Here is a 20,320-nt window from a genome sequence, read left to right as displayed (position 1 = left end):
CAGTCCTCCCTACATGCCAGCAAACTGTCCTCGGCCACAACACCACGTTCGACTTCGTTAGCCTGTTATTAAGATCATGCGCAGCGCAAGTTTAACGAGCATGAAGTTATCGGATCAGATATTGTCTCGCAGGACCGTGGAAGCGATGATTGCGGACGGCAAGTCGATCATCATTTATGAGAACCGCGTACTGCGTGTCGACTCCTGGCTTCCTAAACATCCTGGCGGAGAGAAGGTTGTGTTCCACATGGTCGGACGTGATGCCACTGACGAAATCAATGCGTATGTTGTTTGATTTATCTTTATTTTGGCAAATCTAATGCGACTCGCGGCGATAGCTATCATTGTGAGGAAACCAAGGCGCAAGTGCGCAAGTACCAAATTGGCCGAGTATTAGGTCCATGGGTCAACTTTGTACCTCCAATTCAGGGCGGCAAGTTTAGGTCCATTGGGACGGAGACTCCAGTCGACGACGAGGCGATCAGCGTGGGCAGTTATTCGTCGTCGTTGGCGTCGTCAGAGGCCAGTATCGCATCATCGTCAGATGAAGAGGCAGCCGGTTTCACTACCAGCGCTGAGCAAGCAAAGATGGCAACTGCTCGACGAATAGCGGCACCCTGCAATGAATACAACGCTGCAAAGATGACAGCGACGAAAAAGACAAAGAAACCGCTTGAGAAAGTCGTCGTGGCACCACAACGTCGCGAGCTCCCCGAGGCCGCAGAACTACTCGCAGAGTACGAGCAAAAGGCCTACGAAATGGACGTTGCGCGTTATCCTACTGTCGACCATGAGACGCAGGCATATATCACACAGAAGTATCGCGAGCTTGAGGCGCGGCTTCAGGAGGGTGGGTATTTCCAGTGCACATACTGGGGCTATGGGCGTGAATGCGTGCGGTACTTCCTGTTTGGACTCCTCGCGTACATGTTTTTGCGGATAAAGTGGTATTGCACCTCGGCGTTTTTCTTGGGCGTGCTGTGGCACCAGCTCACATTTACAGTGCACGATTCGGCACACTATGCCATCACGCACAATTTCTTGATCGATAATCTCATCGGCGGATTCATCGCGGATTACGTTGGTGGTTTGAGTGTTGGCTGGTGGAAGCGCAATCACAACGTTCATCATGTCGTCACGAACGATCCGATTCACGACCCCGATATCCAGCACCTGCCTTTTTTCGCCGTTTCCACCAAGCTCTTTGGCAATGTGTTCTCAACATACTATGAACGCGTCCTCCAGTATGACGCCTTTGCGCACATGCTGATTCCGATCCAGAACTACATGTACTACCCCATCCTCTGCTTCGGCAGATTCAACCTATACCGCCTGTCGTGGGAATACCTCATCCGAGGGCTGGGCCCGCGCCACGGCAAGGCCGCGTGGTTCAGATACTACGAGATCCTCGGCATGATTGTCTTTTGGTACTGGTTTGGCTATAAACTCGTGTACCAGACCCTCCCTTCAAACCGTGTCCGCTTCGTGTATATCATGATCTCCCATATCGTGACGATGCCATTGCACGTCCAGATCACACTATCCCACTTTGCAATGTCTACCGCTGATCTCGGCGCCGGCGAGTCCTTTGCCCAAAAGATGCTCCGCACCACCATGGACGTGGATTGTCCTACTTGGCTTGATTTCTTCCATGGCGGTCTGCAGTTCCAGGCTGTGCATCACCTGTTCCCGCGGCTGCCGCGCCATAACTTGCGCGACGCGCAGGCGCATGTCATCGAGTTCTGCAAGGAAGTTGATGTCCAGTATTGTATTTATGGATTCGTCGACGGAAACAAGGAAGTCATTAGTCGCCTGGCCGACATCGGGAAACAAGCATCGATCATGGCGGATTGCTCTAGCCACATCGCACAGGAGGTTGCCGTCTCCGGACGAGTTGAGATGTAGAGATACTTTTTCTTTCTATAATTTTTGCGTCTAGATATAGACAGCGGTGTTTGGAGTTGCGCATGAGGCCAAAGTTACTTCTTGTGTGGTGTATAATTCGGGAAGAATCTCCAAACGATCAACTTAGAGAAGTCAAGTTGCAGTGTTTCGTTACATAGCGAACTAAATGTTCTCAGAAATGCTAATATTATACGGTGACATCATACTCTTTACAATTGGACTAACTCATCCAACTAATTACAGCTATCATTGACTTGGAAATTCACCATAAGCGTCTTGCTCCCTTCTCCAAAATATCATATAGATGACACCGTGAATCTTCGTCCGTCCACCTTCGACATCAGATTGGAGTGCATATTCTAACACAACGCAAGACCGCATTAACTTGACACAAAATGCAAATTTATCCTCCCTCATAGATTCACCGCACGCTTGACGCGCTCGGCAGTCGCTCCTTGAATCGCATTCGCATCGAGCGCCTTCTTCACGCTATCCACGATGAACGCCGCGTTCTTCTGAACACATGGATGTTGCAATTCGATAAGGTCAACCAAGAAGGAGTACGCGTATGTCGCCGCTTCTTCGTCATTGACGATCGGCAGGGTGTGCACCCACGCCTCGAGAGCTTCGTCCATGTTGGAGACGCTAGTATGGTTGAAGCGTAGAATCTTGGCAATTGCAGACGACGCGTTTTCAGTTGCGTAGATGTTCTCGTCACTCCGGGCATCGGAGATGACGGTCACTTGAAAGAGTGCCGGCAGGATTGAAGCCACGGTCTCTGAAAATTCGGCACCTCCGAATTGAGCCATGACACCGAAGCCATACGTAGCAGCTTGTCTCATGCTTGCACCTGTAACGAAGTTAGCTCTTAATTTCCTCTTCTGCTCTATCAAGAGAGAACTTACTCGGATCAGACACCGCGACAGTTAATGGTTGCATATACAAATCTCGATAGCGCCACGCATCCGGACCGCAGAACTCGATCATATCATCATATGCACACAACGAGAATCCTCTGCAGTCCACTTCAGGCCGCGCCGACATTTGCGATAGCGTCTCAAATAACTTCTCGAATGTTGACAGGAAAGATATCCGCTGCGCGTGGAAAACAGCATGTATCGCCTTATTAATCTCGCTCACCATCTCGTCGTCCACAGCCTCTTCCGCATCCTTCGCATCTTCGTCTTCGTACTCGTCTTCTTGACCTGCGCGCGCCGCAACACGTGTCATGTAGTCCCCTACATTTGCGACGATTGACTGTATGAACTTGTCCATGTCGTCTTGCGTCAAACAATTTTCGCCAATGGTCTCGATGCTCTGATATAGAGAGGTGTAAAAGCATGTGAGCATCTCCACAAACGGTTCGATGGCCAGCGCATCCAGCAACTTTGTCACGATCTCGCGCCAGTATTCAGCAAGCTTTGAAGTGTTGGCTGGCCCGCTTTCCTTGACTGCAGTCAGCAAGTGTGGAATGCACTGCGCGGCGGCACTCCGCACGCCGTCGTGGAAGAAAAAGCTGATCGAAGGAAGCACAATTTCATGCAGGACTTCACCAACGTACGGTTCGAATCCGGCGCCAAGTTCCGCTGCATACACACTAAGGAGTTCGATAGCGGTGTTCTTCTCTTCTAGGAGACTTGTTCGAATGCCGACATGCTTGCCCTGGACCGGAACAACATCCCAATCGTCCTGATCAAACGCGTCAACATCCTGCGCGTCTTCGATAATCTGCATCTCCGGCTTAGTTTTGCCAACTTCGAGCAACGGCCGCATGACTCCCGAAAGATACGGCAGGAAATCCGGTCCCATTACCCGGCATATACGAGCCCAGGCCTGAATGAGATATGACGCTGCGGGATCATCCGGCTCAGTGATACTCTCCTGAATGGCCGCGTATGTATGAATGAGTTGCTGCGAGAGTGGCGCAAACTTCTCTTTACCAACAGCCAGAGCAATCAGCGAGGAGCACTCAATGCATTTCGCTCTTAGCACCCGGTATTCTTTGCCCGCATCGGATTGGAGAACCTGAAATAATATCGGCATCATTGCATCGTAGTATTTGATGAACTTGGATTCTGCGGCATCAGCAACAATTGCGATCGTCGTAAGCACCTGCTCTTGAACGTATTTCTTCGGGCTTTGTAACAGAACCATAAGATGGTTAAGTAGATCATCTAAGTAAGGCTCAAGTGTGTCCTTGTTCGCTTCCTCGCAGAAATTAACTAGAGCAGCAGCCCCGTGGGCCTGTACGCGCGGTTCGCTCGACTCTAGAACCTGAATAAGAGCAGGCAATACTCTCGCGCCAAAGTTCTGTTGAAGCTCCGGAGAAAAATCTGTACTCATCTGTCCCACCGCGTTGCATGCCGCCCATTGAACCCGGGGATGAGGATCCTGCAATCTCGGGAGAACCATAGTCAAGACATTTGATAGTTCAGTGATCATAACATCTCTGCAGCCTTCAGCGAAAGCAGAAATTGCCATAAGCGCCGCATGACGTTCTTGCCAGTTGGCGGAAGCGATCATTCCAGGAAGCCATTGAAAGAGCGGAGGAAGAAGAATGCTACCACCAAGCTTGACGGCTATCCGATCCAAGCTTTGACGAGCCGCAACATGAGTCGAATCAGCATCATCAGAATCTAAATCCTCATCCTCTCGCCATGACGTAGCCTGTTCGTCGTCATCTTCTCCGACTTCGGTCATCAAAGCTAACAATTGATGTACCATTGATGTCGCATACGTCGGCTCCTTCTTGCACATTCCCGGAGATTCGTCCGCGAAAGTCGTTAGTAGTTCTAATCCAGTCTGCCTGGTCATTGAATCCATCTCCTTGTTCTTGATAACGGAAATGCAAAAGTCAACAATCGTCTTGAACATCGGGCGGAAGAGCTTTGGTGCCAAAGTCGCCAGATCGATCAGCGGGGACAGCGCGCTAGTCAATTCTTCAGAGGTCTCGACGGTATTTAGCGGTGGTAGAACGTTTAACAAAGCCGGAAGCAGGTCTTGAATGGTCTTCCAGGACGACTTTGGCAGTGTCTCGAACAGCGCAGCGTATGCAACAATGGCGCTTATCCGAACATGCACGTCCGCATCTTGCAATGCCACTCCAAACACAGCATTAACACCAGGAAGATGCTCTTTACTAATTATTTGTGGAGAAGCAGCGAATATTCTGAACGCTGCCTCGCGCAGACCTGGCGCGGTGGCTTTCGTCGCTTCAAAGAGAACCGAGAGCAGCTCCGGCCATTGCTCTAGAATAATTAAGTCAGCATACACTACCTGTATAAAATATATGAGAGAGCATACCGGTCGCTCCAATCGTAAGCTCGGAAATAGTATCACATATTTTGTGACGGACGTCATTCACTTGCTCGTTTGCAAGCGCCTGCAAAAAGATGCCTTTAATCGTTGTCCGAACTTCAGGAGAGAGCTTATCGATAAGACGGCTCGCAAGAGTATCGCTGTCTTGTGGTTGCTTTGATGCAATTCTTCTAAACAATACCGCAGAAAATGATCGCATCTAGAAGATGTTTAGCAATGTAAGTGCAAACACAACGAGACTATCGTCTCGGTCTAATTCAAACGCACCGTTTGATCCGGGTTCGCAAGGGTCTGCTCTGCCAGGCCAAGCAGTAGCATGTCCAGACGCTGACCGATCCATTCGTTGTTGAGACTGGTCTCGGCATTTGAACGTGTATTGTTGTCTGCCGAGGTCAAGGCCTGGAGGAGCACCAACAAAGCGGCGGTTGCGTCTGCCGGAAGACTCGACATTATTCGATCGCTTTATGAAACAAAGATGTGTAGAGCGTCCAAAAATAAATCGCAGATTAATGACCAGTGGAGCACAAACGCAAGTTGATCTTCACGTCTACTAATCCAAGAGATTTGCTGCCGACGCGTACCGCCGCGTCTAAAATTTATTTCCCGGCCTTCCTCGTGCGCACTATTACCTGTCTCCGTTCACTACTAGACCAACAAAACCCCACCTCGTTGCAATTCAAGAAACCTCTACTGAATAAAAGTATATTTCAACGCCTCAAAAATATAAAATAGTCTTCAATCACAAATTGAATCTTCTACAAAGAAAATGAATTCGCAAATCTTGGATTCATATTTAAGGGGCTAGTAGTGTCCAAACCAGACCGCCAAACTTGTTTCTCCCAAACACTACGTCACCTTTCACGTGGCATACATCTCGCGCGCAGCACCCAACACCTTAATCACTCGACCCGTACATACGTCGCTCCAATTGTCCAAACCATCAATAACATTTGTATTATTACGCGTCTTCATACCATAACAAGATGTCATTATTAAACCAAGCAGCATTTGCAGTTGCAGAATGCCAACTTATCTTGTCAGCCTGCTCAAAGCAAAGACAGCAACAATAGATGCTGCAAGGGTCACCAAAGCGCCAGGAAGTAGTAATTCGTTTGGAATACCAGGGATAGCCTCCTTCTGTAGATGTATATTCACAGGAGAATCTCGAGTCTGGCGAGATATGGAACCCTCCTCATGATCCTGGTCGTCATCGACTGTCAGCGGAATAGCGGTCTGAGCTGGAACTTCCGGAACCGCAGTGGTTACCACGACTGACTCATCCGGATGGTGAACAAACAAATCCACCTTAGTTAGACCAGCCTTCCTGGCAAACTGGATGGCCTCTATGAGGTCCATATCCGAAGTTAACACGATTGCATCACCTTCATCGTCAAGATAACTGACGGCAAATCCAGGGACCCTAAGGGCACCGTCGTCGTCATATTCGCCAGCACCGCCGATACTTTCAACTTCAACGCCAAGTTTAGCTTCAATACCATCTCGAAGAGACAAAAATCCTTCTCCAATAGGAAGCTGTAGTCGGTGCACTTTACCACTTGGAGCCTTAAACTTGAACGAAACTACACCATCAGAAAGTACGGACGGACCCCCCGCGATTGTGGACTCGTCAGGGGCATAATGCGATGCAGAATCGCCTGGCCCTAGTTCAGCAGCGTAAGCGGATTCTGAAGGAAGTATTCCCGGTGGAGACGACGGCGGAGGGTAGTCGGAATAAGGAGTACCAGCACGGTGACTACTCAAATGGTCCGAATGAATAGACTCCGCATCATTGTCCAATGACAGCCAGAACTTGTTCCAAGCAGGGCCCTCGCTCTCGGACGTCTGCATAGAGTTTATTTGCTCGAGAGTGGCATATGTCAGCTTGAGAACGTCAACCATGCCAACAATTTCGGAGTCATCTCCCATAACGGGAAGATTTAAGTAATGGCCATCTGTTGCATGTTAGAACTTCAGCCACGATATACAACCAACTGGATTACACCCACCATGCATCTTTCTGAGCGCGGCCTGAATACTCATTTCCTTAGGAGCAAAGTCAGGATGCGGAGTCATCACTCGTACGACACTGCATCGCGACGGATCTAAACCGGCAGCAATCACACGAAGCACAACGTCCTTGCTCGTGAAGATACCAGAAATTGCATTTTTATCGGTGACGAGCACCGCAGTTGTATGATTTTCCTTCATGAGCTGAGCCGCTTCTCGAACCGAAGTCTTAATATTAACAAACGTAGGGGGGTTGCCATCGAGAACACTCTCCAAATTTGGACCGGACATCTTGGTTCTAAGCGCCTCCACGTACTGAATGATCTGGGCCGGCTGAGAGGCCCCCAACTCCGATTGGACGCCTTCCAGTGCGTCGTAGAGTTTTCGCGAAGACTGATATGCTCGTTCCAATTTCTCCATAGCCTCATGAAAACATTTTGTAATATCGAGAACACCTGAGATATCTTGATTCTCGTCCATTACTGGTAAGTGTCGGAAGCCCTTGCGAACCATTAGGTCGAGGGCATCCGTTGCCGACGTGTCGGTTCTAGCGCACAGCGGATTCCGCGTCATAATCTGATCAATTGTAATATCTCTGGCGTCAACGCCAGCTCCGACCACACGGAAGGCCAGATCCTTTGCGGTCAAGATCCCTGCAATGCGATCGTCATCATCAGTAACGAGAGCGCAGTTTTCTCGCTTCGCTGACATAAGCTGAGCGGCTTCCGCGACAGTAATATTTGGTTTGATCTGCAGCGCAGGACTCGGCCGAAGCGCAAGAACAGTTCCAGGCGGTGGTCGACGAACTTGGCGTTTTTGTCCAGGAGCAACCTTCTTCTTGTTCAGATCGCTCTCGTTCTTGCGACGAATTGCCTGGGCTACGATTAGTCCACACACATTCTTGTTTATCACACCCCACACCACAGCTGATTATTCACCTCGTCCCGACGAACTTGCCGCTTTCTGGAATCACTCATAGCCGCCGACGGTGATGCAAGATCCAAGTCCTGTCCTATCACGGATCCGGGTGTCGAAGGCAACGGTATGCTGGAAGATGGAACAGCGCCATTCGCAATCGGCTGCCTCCTGGCCGATCCAGGTTGCGGAAGGCGAGTGGCAGACATTTAGGGATGTCTAATCGATGTGATAAGGTAGACCTGATAGCTTTGGCTGAGCTCAGAAAATGTAAATTCCGCAACGTGGAATTTCACTTAAACTGTCCCTGGCAGACACAACAGCAGTCAGTTCCCTTGTCGGATCTCGTATCATCCAGAGCATCAGCCAAGATTCGGACAACACTCACCAGTCAAGAATAGAAAATTTTAAGGGTTCTTTGCTCTTTAGCAAAGCAAAGGTATGCGCCACGGTGGCAGAAACACGCAGGCTTGTTCACCGAGTGACTGGTAATGTAAACAAAGGAACAAACCCCTCTGGACGATGCGAGCAAGTCGCTTAGAGTTTAGATGAAAGTTCTTGAAGCCGAACTCAAAGTAGATGGTCTCAGCGTCTAGGGCTTAAGAAGAAGCTAGGGCTATGGGCTGAGCGTGACTGGTGTTTTTTGCGGCGCAAGACTTGCACAAGCTCCCGGAGGTCACTGCTCGCCGAGCTCGACTGCGTCCAACACCACTCCTTTCCTACCACCAGGACCTCGCCACTCCAGTGTCTCGACCTCATAGCCCAACATGCCGAAGAAGCGCCAATCGAATGGACGTAACAAGAAGGGGCGTGGACACGTCAAGTTTGTTCGATGCTCTAACTGTGCTCGCTGCACTCCTAAGGTAAGCTGAACTTTCAATCGATATACGTAAGCTGAAGGTCTAACTATTGTTTTGCATTATAGGACAAGAGCATAAAGAGATTCACCATCCGAAACATCGTTGAGAGTGCTGGTATGTGCTAGCTATTAGAGATAATCTGGCTGGTTTCGGTTTACTGACAGATTGTGCTTTAGCTATCCGCGATATTTCTGATGCGTCTGTCTACACGGAATATGCTCTGCCTAAGCTCTATTTGAAGCTGCACTACTGCGTTTCTTGCGCGATTCACAGCAAGGTCGTCCGTGTTCGTTCCCGTGAGGGCCGTCGCATTCGCACTCCTCCTGTTCGTGTTCGCTACAATAGAGTACGTCTTGATTAAACCATTCTTACTCTTACGATCAATACTAATTCTTTGTACAGGACGGCAAGAAGATTACTCCCCAGGCCGCTGCACGAACTGCGTTTGCTTAAATTTTTTCAGGGTCATAAAAGTTTCTGCGGAATTTCGAGATCTCTCGAAGAGCTTCTGGATTGGTCATGTAAGGACTTTTGTACAAATAAATGTAGTCAAGTATCAATTGATTTGACGTCTGGGCATGAAATTTTTTCATCTGACGGATCATTATGCATTATAGTGGTTGATTAGGCGCAGGCAGCGTCAATTACTGTAATTAGGTATGTACAGCACAGAGTATTATGGCCGACTACACCGCTTCAACATCTATGATCAGATCGTAGCTTTTCCTTTGTTTCAATAATAGCTTCGTTGATTCGACCATCTAATGGTGATTAGTTAGTCAGCTACAGTCATGAACCACTACCCAAGATTGTACGTACTCTTGAACGCGGCTTTCAGCTGCTTGACATCTTCAGGCGACAACGTTGTGCCTACCATCTCTTCTAACTCTCGCCTGTGAATCATCCGTTTCTCGTTGTCGGCCGTTTCTTTTGGTCGGTTTCTGTACTTGGCTTGAACTCGTATCCTAGAATGTGTTAGACTCCGTAGCTATGAAGAAGTACAAACAAAATATCTCGCACATAACAGTCTCTTTGACTCCAACTTCCTCAGAGTCCCACCGAATATCCTCGTCGCTCAATAAGAGATATTTTTTCCATGAGCTTTTAATCGTCCAGCCTTTGTTGTCTTGACTTCGCTGTATGTCAACCCGCTCGTCAGGGCCGATGGCCTCGGCAGTTGCTTCGCAGGTACCATACTTCGAAACTGACACGTATTTCCCAAGGTATGACTTCAAAGTAAACCCTTCTGACTGGACTATTCGACCCAGTACAAAAACTTGTTTTACGGACTGGGGATCCAGGGCGGTAATCTTTGCTGGAAACATCTTCCCGGCTGCATCGCTAGAGACGCATACCGTTGGCGGATCATTCTGTGTAAAGAGTTAGTAACACTTCTCGCCCATTAAAACAGCAGTAAGTATTAACTTACCAATATCAGCATGCACGGTCCATTCAAGTCCTCAGGTATCTCCGCGGTCACCCATCCCTCCCCCTCTTGGTCTACCTCCCCTTCTTGGTCTACCTCCGGTCCGGACACATTTGCAGAACTCGCAATCTTTTTACGTTCCGAACTAGTGTCCACGTTAGATCCGTGCTCTCGCTTGCGCTTTTTACGCTTGTCGTTTTTAAATGTGAGCTTAGATACCATTTTGCTGCTGGTCTTCCAGATCATGCGCGTGTCTGTTGCCTATGTGTGGCAGAGCTGCTCGCAACCCTAAGCAATATTCAGCAGCAAGGTCGCGCGCCATCGCCACGAAACATTACAGCCGGGTCACTAATTAGCGTAAGTTAGATGGTTATATATTACCTTCTATTTATCATAAAATATGCAGTGGTCCGGAAATATTTTAGTATATACAACTTCTCTTCCGAAGATCTTCCTACCCATAAAACCAAGAAATTAAGTTACTGTTGCCAGTTTGTTAGTTACAAAGGAATTGAACACAAATTTGCACCGCACAAACATAATATGAAAATAGACATCGATCGTTAATATGAATGATATCAATAGCGTAATCCACTTTGTCGTACAAGCAAATAAAAACAAAGCACTCCAGATAGCTGTGCGTGGAAATACTATACAAAGCACGGAGAGAAAAGTGCCAACAGCGCAATCACAATAACACTAGAATGAGGATGTTCAATGATTGAAATCAGTAGCCAAAAGCAACATCACAGCAAAAATAAAGAAAAGCGCAACTAGCTGAGCACTAAATGGCGATAACGAGCGGTAAGCAATCTCGAATCCATGACCCATAAATCAAAACAAATCAGGTCAATAGAGACAAATACCCAATGCAGATTGTAAACACAAAGCGAATTCTTCCAGGATTAGACTACTTGCCTATCCGCTATACGACGCTCGTGGAATAAGGCTGTTCCACACCAAGTGGCTCGAATTAATAATTTCAAAATGCTTTATGTACTTCCGATCAAAAACGCTGGATGGAGCGACTATAGTTCATGGGAACTAGTTCGAGCAAGTCCACCGCCAAGATCGTCATCGGCGTAATCATCATCATCCGGTGGAGATCGCGACTGGTTCATATCCACCTTGTCGTCGGCCTCTTGAACATCTTCGTCCTCGTCATCCTCGTCAGAAGATCCAAATCTGTCAGGCGTCATTTGCTGAGACATGTATCGCGACCATTGATCGTTATTCTGGCCAAGTCCTAACCTTCCGCCGGAGTCGTCATCGTCACCGTCGTCTTCATCGTCCCGACTATCCATGTTCATATGATCGTTTGAGTATTCAGCTGCAATTTCGCCGTCATCATCGTCACCCATGTCATTGCCCTGATCTCCCATGGTCAACAAAAGATGAGAGTGATGAGACATCTCCGAGCTTGGCCGCGGACCTCCAAGAATAGAATTATCTTTGATGCGAATCTCCATTAAAGTTTCATTCACATAGTGCATCCAATTTTCGTTATTGACAGTGTTCTCAACGATTGCCGGAGATAACGACTGCGGTGGATATCGCTGTCGGAATTTGACAATCTCTTCTGAAATTAGAGTCAAATGGCCCATATATCCGAGACGCATGCGAGTCTCAGCTTCATATTCCGCAGACTTCTTAGTGCCTTCGATAATTTGATCACAGATGTGATCCGTCTTGAACAGTTCAATAGCAAGGTACCGGTTATACCCTCGATCGAACGGGCCATTAAATATTTGTTGAATGATGTCGAAAACAACATTGTGAAGAAAATTATTCCACGGAAACCGGAAAAAGTGCTCGATAATCGTGGTCACAACTCGATACTTTATGAGTTGATACTTCAAGAAATCGCCCACAACCAAATCGTTCTCGTTCTCAATAAAGTCATCCATGTTGGATTCCTCAGGTGCATCAGCCGTAGCTGCAACGTCGGGAGCATTGGCCTCTGTTGGCAGCTCGCTTTCAGTAAGTTCTGGCTCGGGCGAGGTTGATGGTGAAGATGCCGTTTCCATAGAGGCGGCGGGAACTACCTTAGTAGCGTCCTCAGAAGGAGCAGCTACGTGCTCGTGCTCTTCCTTAATTGGCTCACTCTCATCTTCCATGGTTTCATCGTGCCCGACCTTTTCGCCTTCTTCCTCTAGCTCGTCTGGTTCAGCTGTTTCCTCGATCGTAGGTGTGGACGATCTGATGATGTTTTGTGGACTTGGCAATGAAGCTTTCTTCTTGCCAAGACCCCACCACCCGCGAGACTCTGACGGCGACATGGATTCACCCACAGAGAGGTCGTTTAGTGATGAGTCTATGTCGTTGATGCCATTGTCGCTTCGACCATAGCCGCTCGGCGTATCACCATTGGTGCTGAAATTGCTGCCTTCGTTCTCTTGCTGTGCAGCTCTAGCTTGCTTTCGCAGTGCATCTCTCTCCATAGCGACCGACTCGCCTTGTGGATCGTTCAAGAGACCCATGTTGCTGCAGTGCAAAAGCTCTGCGACCAATTCACAAATCTTGAATCGTTCGAATCCCAGAGGTTCAATATCTCCAAACGATGTTAACAGACGAACATCTCTCGGTTTCGTAAGCAGTTGCTGAAATCGCGGGATGTTTTGTGAAAGAATCTTGAGGAGATATCCTAGATACACCGGATCACGCGGGAGAGGTGGGTTCGACTCCAGGTCCATTGACATCATCGGGATAGTGTCGTAGTCCGAGTTATTTTTGCGTATTAGCTCGATAATGACACCTACCGCTGTGGCAAGTGCATTACCACCTGACGCGACCATTTGATCGGCAAGCTGGATCATTATCTCCGGGCTAACAAGTTCTCGGGTTAATTCGTTCGGACCAATTGAGGTAAAATCGTTGCTTGCGTTAGCAGAGATAGTGATCAGTGCTTTCAAGAAATCTCCAGCAGCGGATTGAGTATTAGACGGGGTCTCAGAAGACAAGAAGCCGATAAGACTGGGGATCAATTTAAGTGATTGGAAGTATTCGATTATGCCAGTAGGGTTATCCATCTTATCCGTGCAGAGAATCTTGAGAAGGAGATCGATAATCGAAGGTGTATCGATGTGTCGCATGAATCGCGTGACCAGGTTTGGCTGAGTCTTTAGGAACTTGATCATCTGCTCGCTCTTCCGTTCAAGCAACTGCTCGTTGGTCTTAGTGAAGTAGCCCGCATAAACCGGGTCAAGAGGTGCAGGCTTGTCGAGGAAAGTCCAAAACTCGTCAAGAAGCTCGGTCTCGCGCATGACAGTCTCATATATGGACCATATCTCAGATGCGAAGACCTCGGCGGATAACTTCGCGTATCTACATATCGCCATCAGTAGCTCTACCAATAGGATATAACTAGACCGAAAACAACTGACCTCCAAGCCTTCTCGTTGTCGAAAGAGCCGGTAGGCTCGACTTCAGGAGAAGCAGCAATGCGAGTAAGCCCTAGATCCTCCTCAATATCCCGATCAAGGTCCTCATCTCTGCCCAAATCTTCCTGCGCCACATCTTCGGATGGTTCTTTCATATCGTCGTCCGACAAACTCAATTGATCGGAGCCCGTGCTTGGAGAGCCGCCCGAAGCCGTCGTGGATGTGTCCGCCGGTGGAGGTGGTACGGCCACTGCTTCTTCCTCCATTCCTGACTCTGATTGCGATGACGAGGATGCCGAAGACGTGCTGCTTTTACGGGAAGACTTATCTGCGATATCGATGTTCGCAATGTAGCATAGCATCTGCCTGAGAATCTCGGGCTTGCGAAGAAACTCGATGAGGTGCGCATTGTGCTCGCGGAGTTCCTGCAGGAGATCGTCTTCCTCCAGGAGATCCTGCAGGGAACAGTCTGACTTCTCGAGAAGCTTGTTGACGCCGGAGATAGCGTTGTGAGACGCAAAGTTTGCGCTAACACGCCAGAACGCCATTGTGAAGGAGTTATCGGCGGGGAAGGAGCGGTAGAGGGGGTTCACTTCGTGTGTGTATAATGCGTGCGGACTGCGGGCGAGGCAGTAAGTGAAGTCAGAGCGCTGTGCGACGCTACGAGTCTGACCCGCTCACTGGCTCTGCAAAGAGCTGACCCATTGATGGTACAAACCCCTGTTACGCTAGATTTTGAAGCTCCTCGACCCGGGTCTACCATTGCTGTCCTACAGCCCGTCTATGTACGTGTACCGGCAGTTCTCCAACACGAATTCAGCAGAATAAACAGGACAATATGTATGAGGAAGATGAAGATGACGAGTTTCTCTACGGAACGTCGGCGAAGAAGCAGAAGCTTGATGGTATGTGTTTATTCTATGCGAGATTGTGCCTGCATACTAACCTTCCCAGACCCTGATGCAAAGGACGAGCACTTGGCTGAAGCAGAATCTTCCAACGCACCAGTCACGGCTGAGCAGCCGGCTGTTGAGGCAGACGATCGCGATGCAGAAGAGGACGAAGATGATGATGAAGACTCGGTTAGTGTCAGCTTGCTGTGTAACCGCATCTAGATCTGCATACTGACTCTATGGCAAGGATATCGAGTTCGTCATCGAATCCAAGCCTGGACAAGAGATCGAGACCCCTGCCGGCAAAACTATGAAAGTGCCCGGACAGCAGTCAAAGTTGACCGATTCAAAGCCAGGTAAGTGGATAGTGACACTTTCATAGAGCTGCTTGACGTTAACTTATACGTGACGAGTAGATGGACCGAAAGACGAAGCGAAACCTGCAGTCGGCATTGAGCTGGACAAAATTCCAGAAATAAATGGGACTGCGTTGACACAGATGGACTTGGATTCATTTGAGGATAAGCCATGGCGGAAACCGGGCGCCGATATCACTGATTACTTTAACTTTGGATTCGATGAATTCTCGTGGACGACGTACTGTCTCCGGCAAGATAAACTACGCGATGAATACGACTCGGCCAAACTCACTGCAGTAAGTTGGAGTGCAACAATTTAAATTAAGGAATCAAACTGATAATGCGATAATCTAGCATATGATGCAGCAAATGCAGCAAATACAGCAGATGCAAATGCAATCACCGTATATGCCCCAGCCACCTTCAGATTTTTTCGGAAGCGCCTATCCACAACAACAAGCTTCTGCATATGGTCAGTCTGGTGCAACATCAGCGGGTGTTGCTAGTAGCTATGGCCAGCAAGCAACGCCCTACAATCAAGGCAGTGCATCAGGTAGTGCCGGTGGCGGAAACGGATTTTCAAACCAAGGAAATTCTTACATAGGGGTGAACCAGGGTTATTATCGGTATTAAGCCTTATTATAGCAATATTTATAGTACAATGCAAAATTGTAGAGTTAGCTTGTGCTCTGGTGGCAAGTTATAACTATTGACGGCTTTCGAAGTCAGCGGCTTCTGGCGCAGAACGTTCACCCGGACTGCAGTTCCAGGTGCGCGTTAACCTATTGCGCCAGGATTGTCGCCTTAAGATCGCAAACATATTGATATTCCACAGATCTACGATGGCGCCGAAAAATAAATCAAAGGGATCAAATGGAGGAGATGCTGGAGATGGCTCATCTTCGAAGTCAAAGTTGAAGCCGGCTAATGTCCTCAAGGTCAGTGGTTCTTGGGGATGGCGGCAGTACAGATCTGTGCGCGTCAAGTCTGGAGTTGAATGCGTGACTAGCTGTGATACAGGTTCGACATATACTATGCGAGAAATATTCAAAAGCTATGGAAGCTATTGAAAAGATTCAGGAAGGCCAGAAATTTGACGCCGTGGTATGTGAGGGCGAGTCAACAGACAAGATCGGATTTTGGACATCTTCGCTGTTCAACTTTACCCGGTATAGTCGTACTTGAGCTGACGTTTGATTATTCTTTCAGGCCCGTGAATATTCTGAAGATAAGGCAAGGCAGGGTGGCGATCTAGGCTGGAAGCCACGAGGAAGTCTCACCCGCGTGTTTGAAGATGCTGCATATGCACTTCAACCCAGCACAGTGGACAAGGTAAAGCGTCGTCAACATGACTTTCTCTATACTATCTCACAATAAATCTAACAATGTTTATTATCAGCCGATATATACAAACCCCCCTATAAAATCAGGATTTGGATACCATATCATTATGGTAAGCGACACTTGTTAACAATGTGCTAGCATTCATTAAACTAACCCTATCACAGGTCGAGGGAAGGAAATGATGATAAACCTAATTTATGATGATGCATGTTCCTTCTATGTCTCATTTGGCTCTGCTCGTCTAGTCGACGCTGACCGGGTGGTAGAACAGGACGCCGGGGTTTAGAAGCGGACGCAGATGATTCTTCGTCATCAGCGCTTTTTGAGTCTATGGCCACGGTGTGTCCAAGCAGCGAGAAATGTATTCTGCGCGCGCCGCGACTGAGATCGCGTCTGTAGCTGAAGTTTATCAATTTCATAGTTTGGCTTGTAACTACTGTCGGTTGGCCATGCAAGAGACAAATAAGATTAGTTAGACCGACCTATGCCTATCAAGCTAATGTTTTTCTAAGTATCCCATAACCATCTGAATTATTCTTCAAATCAGCCTTCGCATTCATTTCCCAAATACGCGTAACGGGTGATATATCAGACGCGGCAATAAACGCCATGAACCGAGCTTGATACCATTGTATAGTGTTGAAAACAAGGCGGAATCGTATATCAGGTCGAGCAGCACCTAAGATAATGCGAATACTGCAACTTGAATGAAAGAATATCCGAATAGCGTAATATATTTACAAAACTAAACGATAATGATGCCACACATGCTGAGGCATAGAGGTTGCAAACGGTTGCGACACTGACCGCACGAACAGAATACAAGTAGCCAAATCCCCAAACAAATATTTTGCCGGCATTGTCCTGTCAGTATAGATACGGCGACCGCCTTGAAAACTGAAGTGGTGTGTAGCAGTAGAGCTGCTATCGGAATAAAACTCATCAAACGCGTGAACTGGTGAAGAACGTTAGAACACGTAGATCCCAGCTGCTTCTCTCTTCACCCACCAACCACTGTGCTGCAGCGTAGTACAAGTAATTTCGATTACTTTAACCATTATCTTAAATAAACTATGATATACACTACTGTCGGTCGGTAAAGCCGGCAGAATTCTAACATGAACAGCAAATAGATAAAACAAAACTCGAGTACCCATTAATAAACCCACGCATGCAGCACACATTCAATAATTTAACAGTAATATACACCACAATTCCCATAGAGACCGAGCGAAAAAAGAAAGGAGAGGTTCTGAATTTGTAAGAATCCAGAAAAGTCAGAAAGGAGATTTGGATCAAACTATCCGATGCGAGCTATTTAAAAGTCCTCGTCCAGGTTGAAGCCGTCTGTGCCACTAGATTGTTTGTTGGCATGGGCCATAACTCCGGCCTTTTGGTAATCGGAAACGCGCTTCTCGAAGAAATTCGTCTTGCCCGACAGCGAGATGTTCTCCATGAAGTCGAAGGGGTTAGAAGAGTTGTACACCTTCTTGTTACCCAAAGCAATTAGTAAACGATCTGCCACAAATTCGATGTACTGCTTCATGAGCTTGGAGTTCATGCCCAGTAGAGCACACGGCAGCGCCTCTGTAAGGAATTCTTGCTCAATAAACACAGCCTCAACGATGATCTTCTCAACAGTCGCAGGCGATGGGCGGTGCTGAAGATGGCTGAACAGCACGCATGCAAAGTCTGTGTGAAGACCCTCGTCACGGGAAATGAGCTCGTTAGAGAAGGTAAGGCCAGGCATGAGACCACGCTTCTTGAGCCAGAAAATAGAGGCGAAAGATCCCGAAAAGAAAATACCCTCGACAGCAGCAAAGGCAACTAGTCGCTCGGCAAAGATGGACTCCTTATCAGCGATCCATCGCAGAGCCCAGTCAGCCTTCTTCTTGATGCAAGGGATCGTCTCGATAGCATCGAACAAGTAAGCGCGCTCGGCTGTGTCCTTAATGTAAGTGTCGATCAAGAGCGAGTATGTCTCAGAGTGGATGTTCTCGATCATGATTTGAAATCCGTAAAAGCATCGCGCCTCGGGGATCTGAATTTCGTTGGAGAATCGCTCTACTAAGTTCTCGTTGACAATGCCATCCGAGGCAGCAAAGAAAGCAAGAACGTGAGAGATGAAGTAGCGCTCGTCATCAGTCAATTGATGTTCCCAGTCGTGCAGATCCTTTCCAAGATCAATTTCCTCAGCAGTCCAAAATGATGCCTCGGCCTTCTTATACATCTGCCAGATCTCGTGGTACTTAATCGGAAAAAGCACAAAGCGGCTTTTGTTTTCGATAAGGAGGGGCTCCTTCTTCTCGAGCAGCTGCAGAGTCTTGCGCTCGCGCTTCATAGCCTCGGCGGCCGTCTCGTTGTCCATGGCCTTCGACAGCTTCTCTGCGTCGGAAAGGGGGGTCGCTTTCGCAGAGACTTCTTTCTCCGCGGCGATATCCTTGAACTGGGAGGCAAGACTTTTCTTTGCGGATGCTAGGGAAAGGTCGGACAGAACGTCGGCAGCCTAAAAAATTAAAGTTTCAATGATTAGCAGAGCAAAGCATAAGCGAAGTCCCAACGCGAAGAACGAACCTGCTTGGAAGGTGTAGCTTGAGCTGTGGACATGGCGAGTGATCTAGAACTGGTGCGGAAGAGGAATTGGACGGGTGCGGCGTGAATGCGTACAGTAGCGTGCAGACAAAGATCACGAAAGCAAGAAGGCTTTCGAGGGAATTGGGGAGAGGCAGAAGTAGCGCAGATGTAGGATTAGGTAGAGAGAACGCGAAAGCAGAGGCGGGCACGTTTGGCACTTTATACGCCGCGGGCACACGACAGAACGCGTCCGTGAACACGCGCCACCATTTTGGGTCTCGGCTTCCACACACGCGTGCCGCAGCGCGCTCGCGTGTTCGTTGTTGTTCTCGCACTTAATTGGGACCGCAAGTGCCGCGGCGTTCACATCCCCCGTGTGGCGCAGCCCAATTGCGTGACCAGAACGGCGGACTCAGCCACCTTGCGCCACACTTTGCTGCCGACGACCGCGCCATTAACGCGCAACAGACGCGTCGCGCACGCGTAGCATCACGCGCTGTGGTTTCGAGTTTCAGAACGTTTTGTCGCTACAGATCGAAGAGCATCTGTACACAACATATCAAATGATTTTACTTCTTTGAAAAAAAATTGTCAAATCGCCAGGCCTAGCCCTTGCGGAGCACCACGACGGCGGTGCTAAGCGCGCATCAACGACGCGTCGGGCTGGATCACCGCATTCCTGCGCGCGCGCTATGATGTCCCCTTCCGATTATCTGAATCACTCGGTATTCGTGACCAGTGCCATTATTGTCCAGACTAAGGAATTAAACGCTTAGCAGTGCCAAGGCTTGTTAACTGATGATCTGATAAAAAATCTAACTGCGTGCCACGCTGCCTCTTCGGTCGTCAAGTTCAAAGTCATGGTGTCACTGCGCAGCGCGCACGCGACTGACGCGACATACCCGGTGCCATCTGCCGGGGCCGACATCGCTCGCTCATTATTTAATCAAGCCAGAAGCGGCTGGCCCAATCTCGCCGATTTGTTTCCGTCGCCAGACATGATGTAATTGTCACGATGTCGCCCTGTCGCACTCCTGCATCCTAGGGGCCGCTGTGCTCCTTGGGTATGATATAATCAGACAAGAGCCAGATTTTCGTGACGACAGCCGCGCATTGGGCTATATTTGTCACTCCATCCTCAGTAACTACGCTTGTGCTTGCAGTTTACATATGCGTTGTGCATCCATACGGTACAAGCGAGCTGGCCTGGCCGCGTGAATATCATCGACAGCATGCATACGCTCAGTGCATTCTGGAGATCGCGGCCGCGCCAGATGATGCATGCGCACTTCTGCGTCACAGTCTTCGCAGGCCGGATCATATTGTGTATCTGCGGGCA

The 20,320-nt window shown here is 48.5% G+C and overlaps 9 protein-coding genes across 9 annotated transcripts; 4 read left to right on the top strand and 5 right to left on the bottom strand.

Moving 5' to 3' along the window:
- Positions 1 to 15: 15 nt before the first annotated feature.
- On the top strand, positions 16 to 2,276 carry V1518DRAFT_379214 (fatty acid desaturase-domain-containing protein). The gene is made up of 2 exons (XM_066901631.1): positions 16 to 282; positions 339 to 2,276. The coding sequence occupies exons 1-2, from the start codon at positions 77 to 79 to the stop codon at positions 1,903 to 1,905; spliced, it is 1,773 nt and encodes a 590-aa protein (XP_066761844.1). The 5' UTR covers positions 16 to 76; the 3' UTR covers positions 1,906 to 2,276.
- V1518DRAFT_408592 (armadillo-type protein) lies at positions 2,029 to 5,886 on the bottom strand. The gene is made up of 4 exons (XM_066902162.1): positions 5,491 to 5,886; positions 5,209 to 5,422; positions 2,811 to 5,153; positions 2,029 to 2,755 (listed from the first exon to the last, which is right to left on the bottom strand). The coding sequence occupies exons 1-4, from the start codon at positions 5,671 to 5,673 to the stop codon at positions 2,319 to 2,321; spliced, it is 3,177 nt and encodes a 1,058-aa protein (XP_066761843.1). The 5' UTR covers positions 5,674 to 5,886; the 3' UTR covers positions 2,029 to 2,318.
- V1518DRAFT_408590 (uncharacterized protein) lies at positions 5,887 to 8,625 on the bottom strand. Its single transcript, XM_066902161.1, has 4 exons — positions 8,534 to 8,625; positions 8,169 to 8,452; positions 7,230 to 8,103; positions 5,887 to 7,175 (listed from the first exon to the last, which is right to left on the bottom strand). Exons 2-4 carry the CDS (start codon positions 8,352 to 8,354, stop codon positions 6,253 to 6,255), a joined length of 1,983 nt encoding a protein of 660 aa, XP_066761842.1. The 5' UTR covers positions 8,355 to 8,452; positions 8,534 to 8,625; the 3' UTR covers positions 5,887 to 6,252.
- Positions 8,626 to 8,756: 131 nt separating this feature from the next.
- V1518DRAFT_408588 (40S ribosomal protein eS26) lies at positions 8,757 to 9,504 on the top strand (the record flags this gene model as incomplete). The annotated part of the gene is made up of 4 exons (XM_066902160.1): positions 8,757 to 9,008; positions 9,071 to 9,119; positions 9,182 to 9,351; positions 9,408 to 9,504. Coding segments are annotated over exons 1-4 (321 nt in total), but the record flags the coding sequence as incomplete, so codon positions are not given.
- Positions 9,505 to 9,611: 107 nt separating this feature from the next.
- On the bottom strand, positions 9,612 to 10,788 carry V1518DRAFT_408582 (FRG1-like family-domain-containing protein). The gene is made up of 4 exons (XM_066902159.1): positions 10,435 to 10,788; positions 10,026 to 10,375; positions 9,825 to 9,970; positions 9,612 to 9,766 (listed from the first exon to the last, which is right to left on the bottom strand). The coding sequence occupies exons 1-4, from the start codon at positions 10,675 to 10,677 to the stop codon at positions 9,702 to 9,704; spliced, it is 804 nt and encodes a 267-aa protein (XP_066761840.1). The 5' UTR covers positions 10,678 to 10,788; the 3' UTR covers positions 9,612 to 9,701.
- A 671-nt stretch (positions 10,789 to 11,459) lies between these two features.
- Positions 11,460 to 14,359, bottom strand: V1518DRAFT_369476 (SIT4 phosphatase-associated protein-domain-containing protein; the record flags this gene model as incomplete). Its single annotated transcript, XM_066901276.1, has 3 exons — positions 11,460 to 12,422; positions 12,474 to 13,755; positions 13,815 to 14,359. The coding sequence occupies 3 exons, from the start codon at positions 14,357 to 14,359 to the stop codon at positions 11,460 to 11,462; spliced, it is 2,790 nt and encodes a 929-aa protein (XP_066761839.1).
- A 176-nt stretch (positions 14,360 to 14,535) lies between these two features.
- On the top strand, positions 14,536 to 15,760 carry V1518DRAFT_408575 (Fip1 motif-domain-containing protein). The gene is made up of 5 exons (XM_066902158.1): positions 14,536 to 14,716; positions 14,766 to 14,893; positions 14,952 to 15,060; positions 15,121 to 15,359; positions 15,418 to 15,760. The coding sequence occupies exons 1-5, from the start codon at positions 14,650 to 14,652 to the stop codon at positions 15,694 to 15,696; spliced, it is 822 nt and encodes a 273-aa protein (XP_066761838.1). The 5' UTR covers positions 14,536 to 14,649; the 3' UTR covers positions 15,697 to 15,760.
- Positions 15,761 to 15,806: 46 nt separating this feature from the next.
- V1518DRAFT_408569 (peptidyl-prolyl cis-trans isomerase pin4) lies at positions 15,807 to 16,954 on the top strand. The gene is made up of 6 exons (XM_066902157.1): positions 15,807 to 16,001; positions 16,084 to 16,167; positions 16,273 to 16,395; positions 16,463 to 16,516; positions 16,572 to 16,612; positions 16,674 to 16,954. The coding sequence occupies exons 1-5, from the start codon at positions 15,906 to 15,908 to the stop codon at positions 16,587 to 16,589; spliced, it is 375 nt and encodes a 124-aa protein (XP_066761837.1). The 5' UTR covers positions 15,807 to 15,905; the 3' UTR covers positions 16,590 to 16,612; positions 16,674 to 16,954.
- Positions 16,955 to 17,415: 461 nt separating this feature from the next.
- Positions 17,416 to 19,245, bottom strand: V1518DRAFT_408566 (ribonucleotide reductase). Its single transcript, XM_066902156.1, has 2 exons — positions 18,982 to 19,245; positions 17,416 to 18,913 (listed from the first exon to the last, which is right to left on the bottom strand). The coding sequence occupies exons 1-2, from the start codon at positions 19,012 to 19,014 to the stop codon at positions 17,726 to 17,728; spliced, it is 1,221 nt and encodes a 406-aa protein (XP_066761836.1). The 5' UTR covers positions 19,015 to 19,245; the 3' UTR covers positions 17,416 to 17,725.
- Positions 19,246 to 20,320: the final 1,075 nt, after the last annotated feature.

This window comes from Limtongia smithiae (genome assembly GCF_038497785.1).
Source record: "Limtongia smithiae strain NRRL Y-17922 unplaced genomic scaffold V1518scaffold_1, whole genome shotgun sequence".
Classification (NCBI taxonomy): Eukaryota; Fungi; Ascomycota; class Lipomycetes; order Lipomycetales; family Lipomycetaceae; genus Limtongia; species Limtongia smithiae.
Note: the sequence above shows the minus strand (reverse complement) of the source record. Positions and strands in the feature narration are given on the sequence as shown.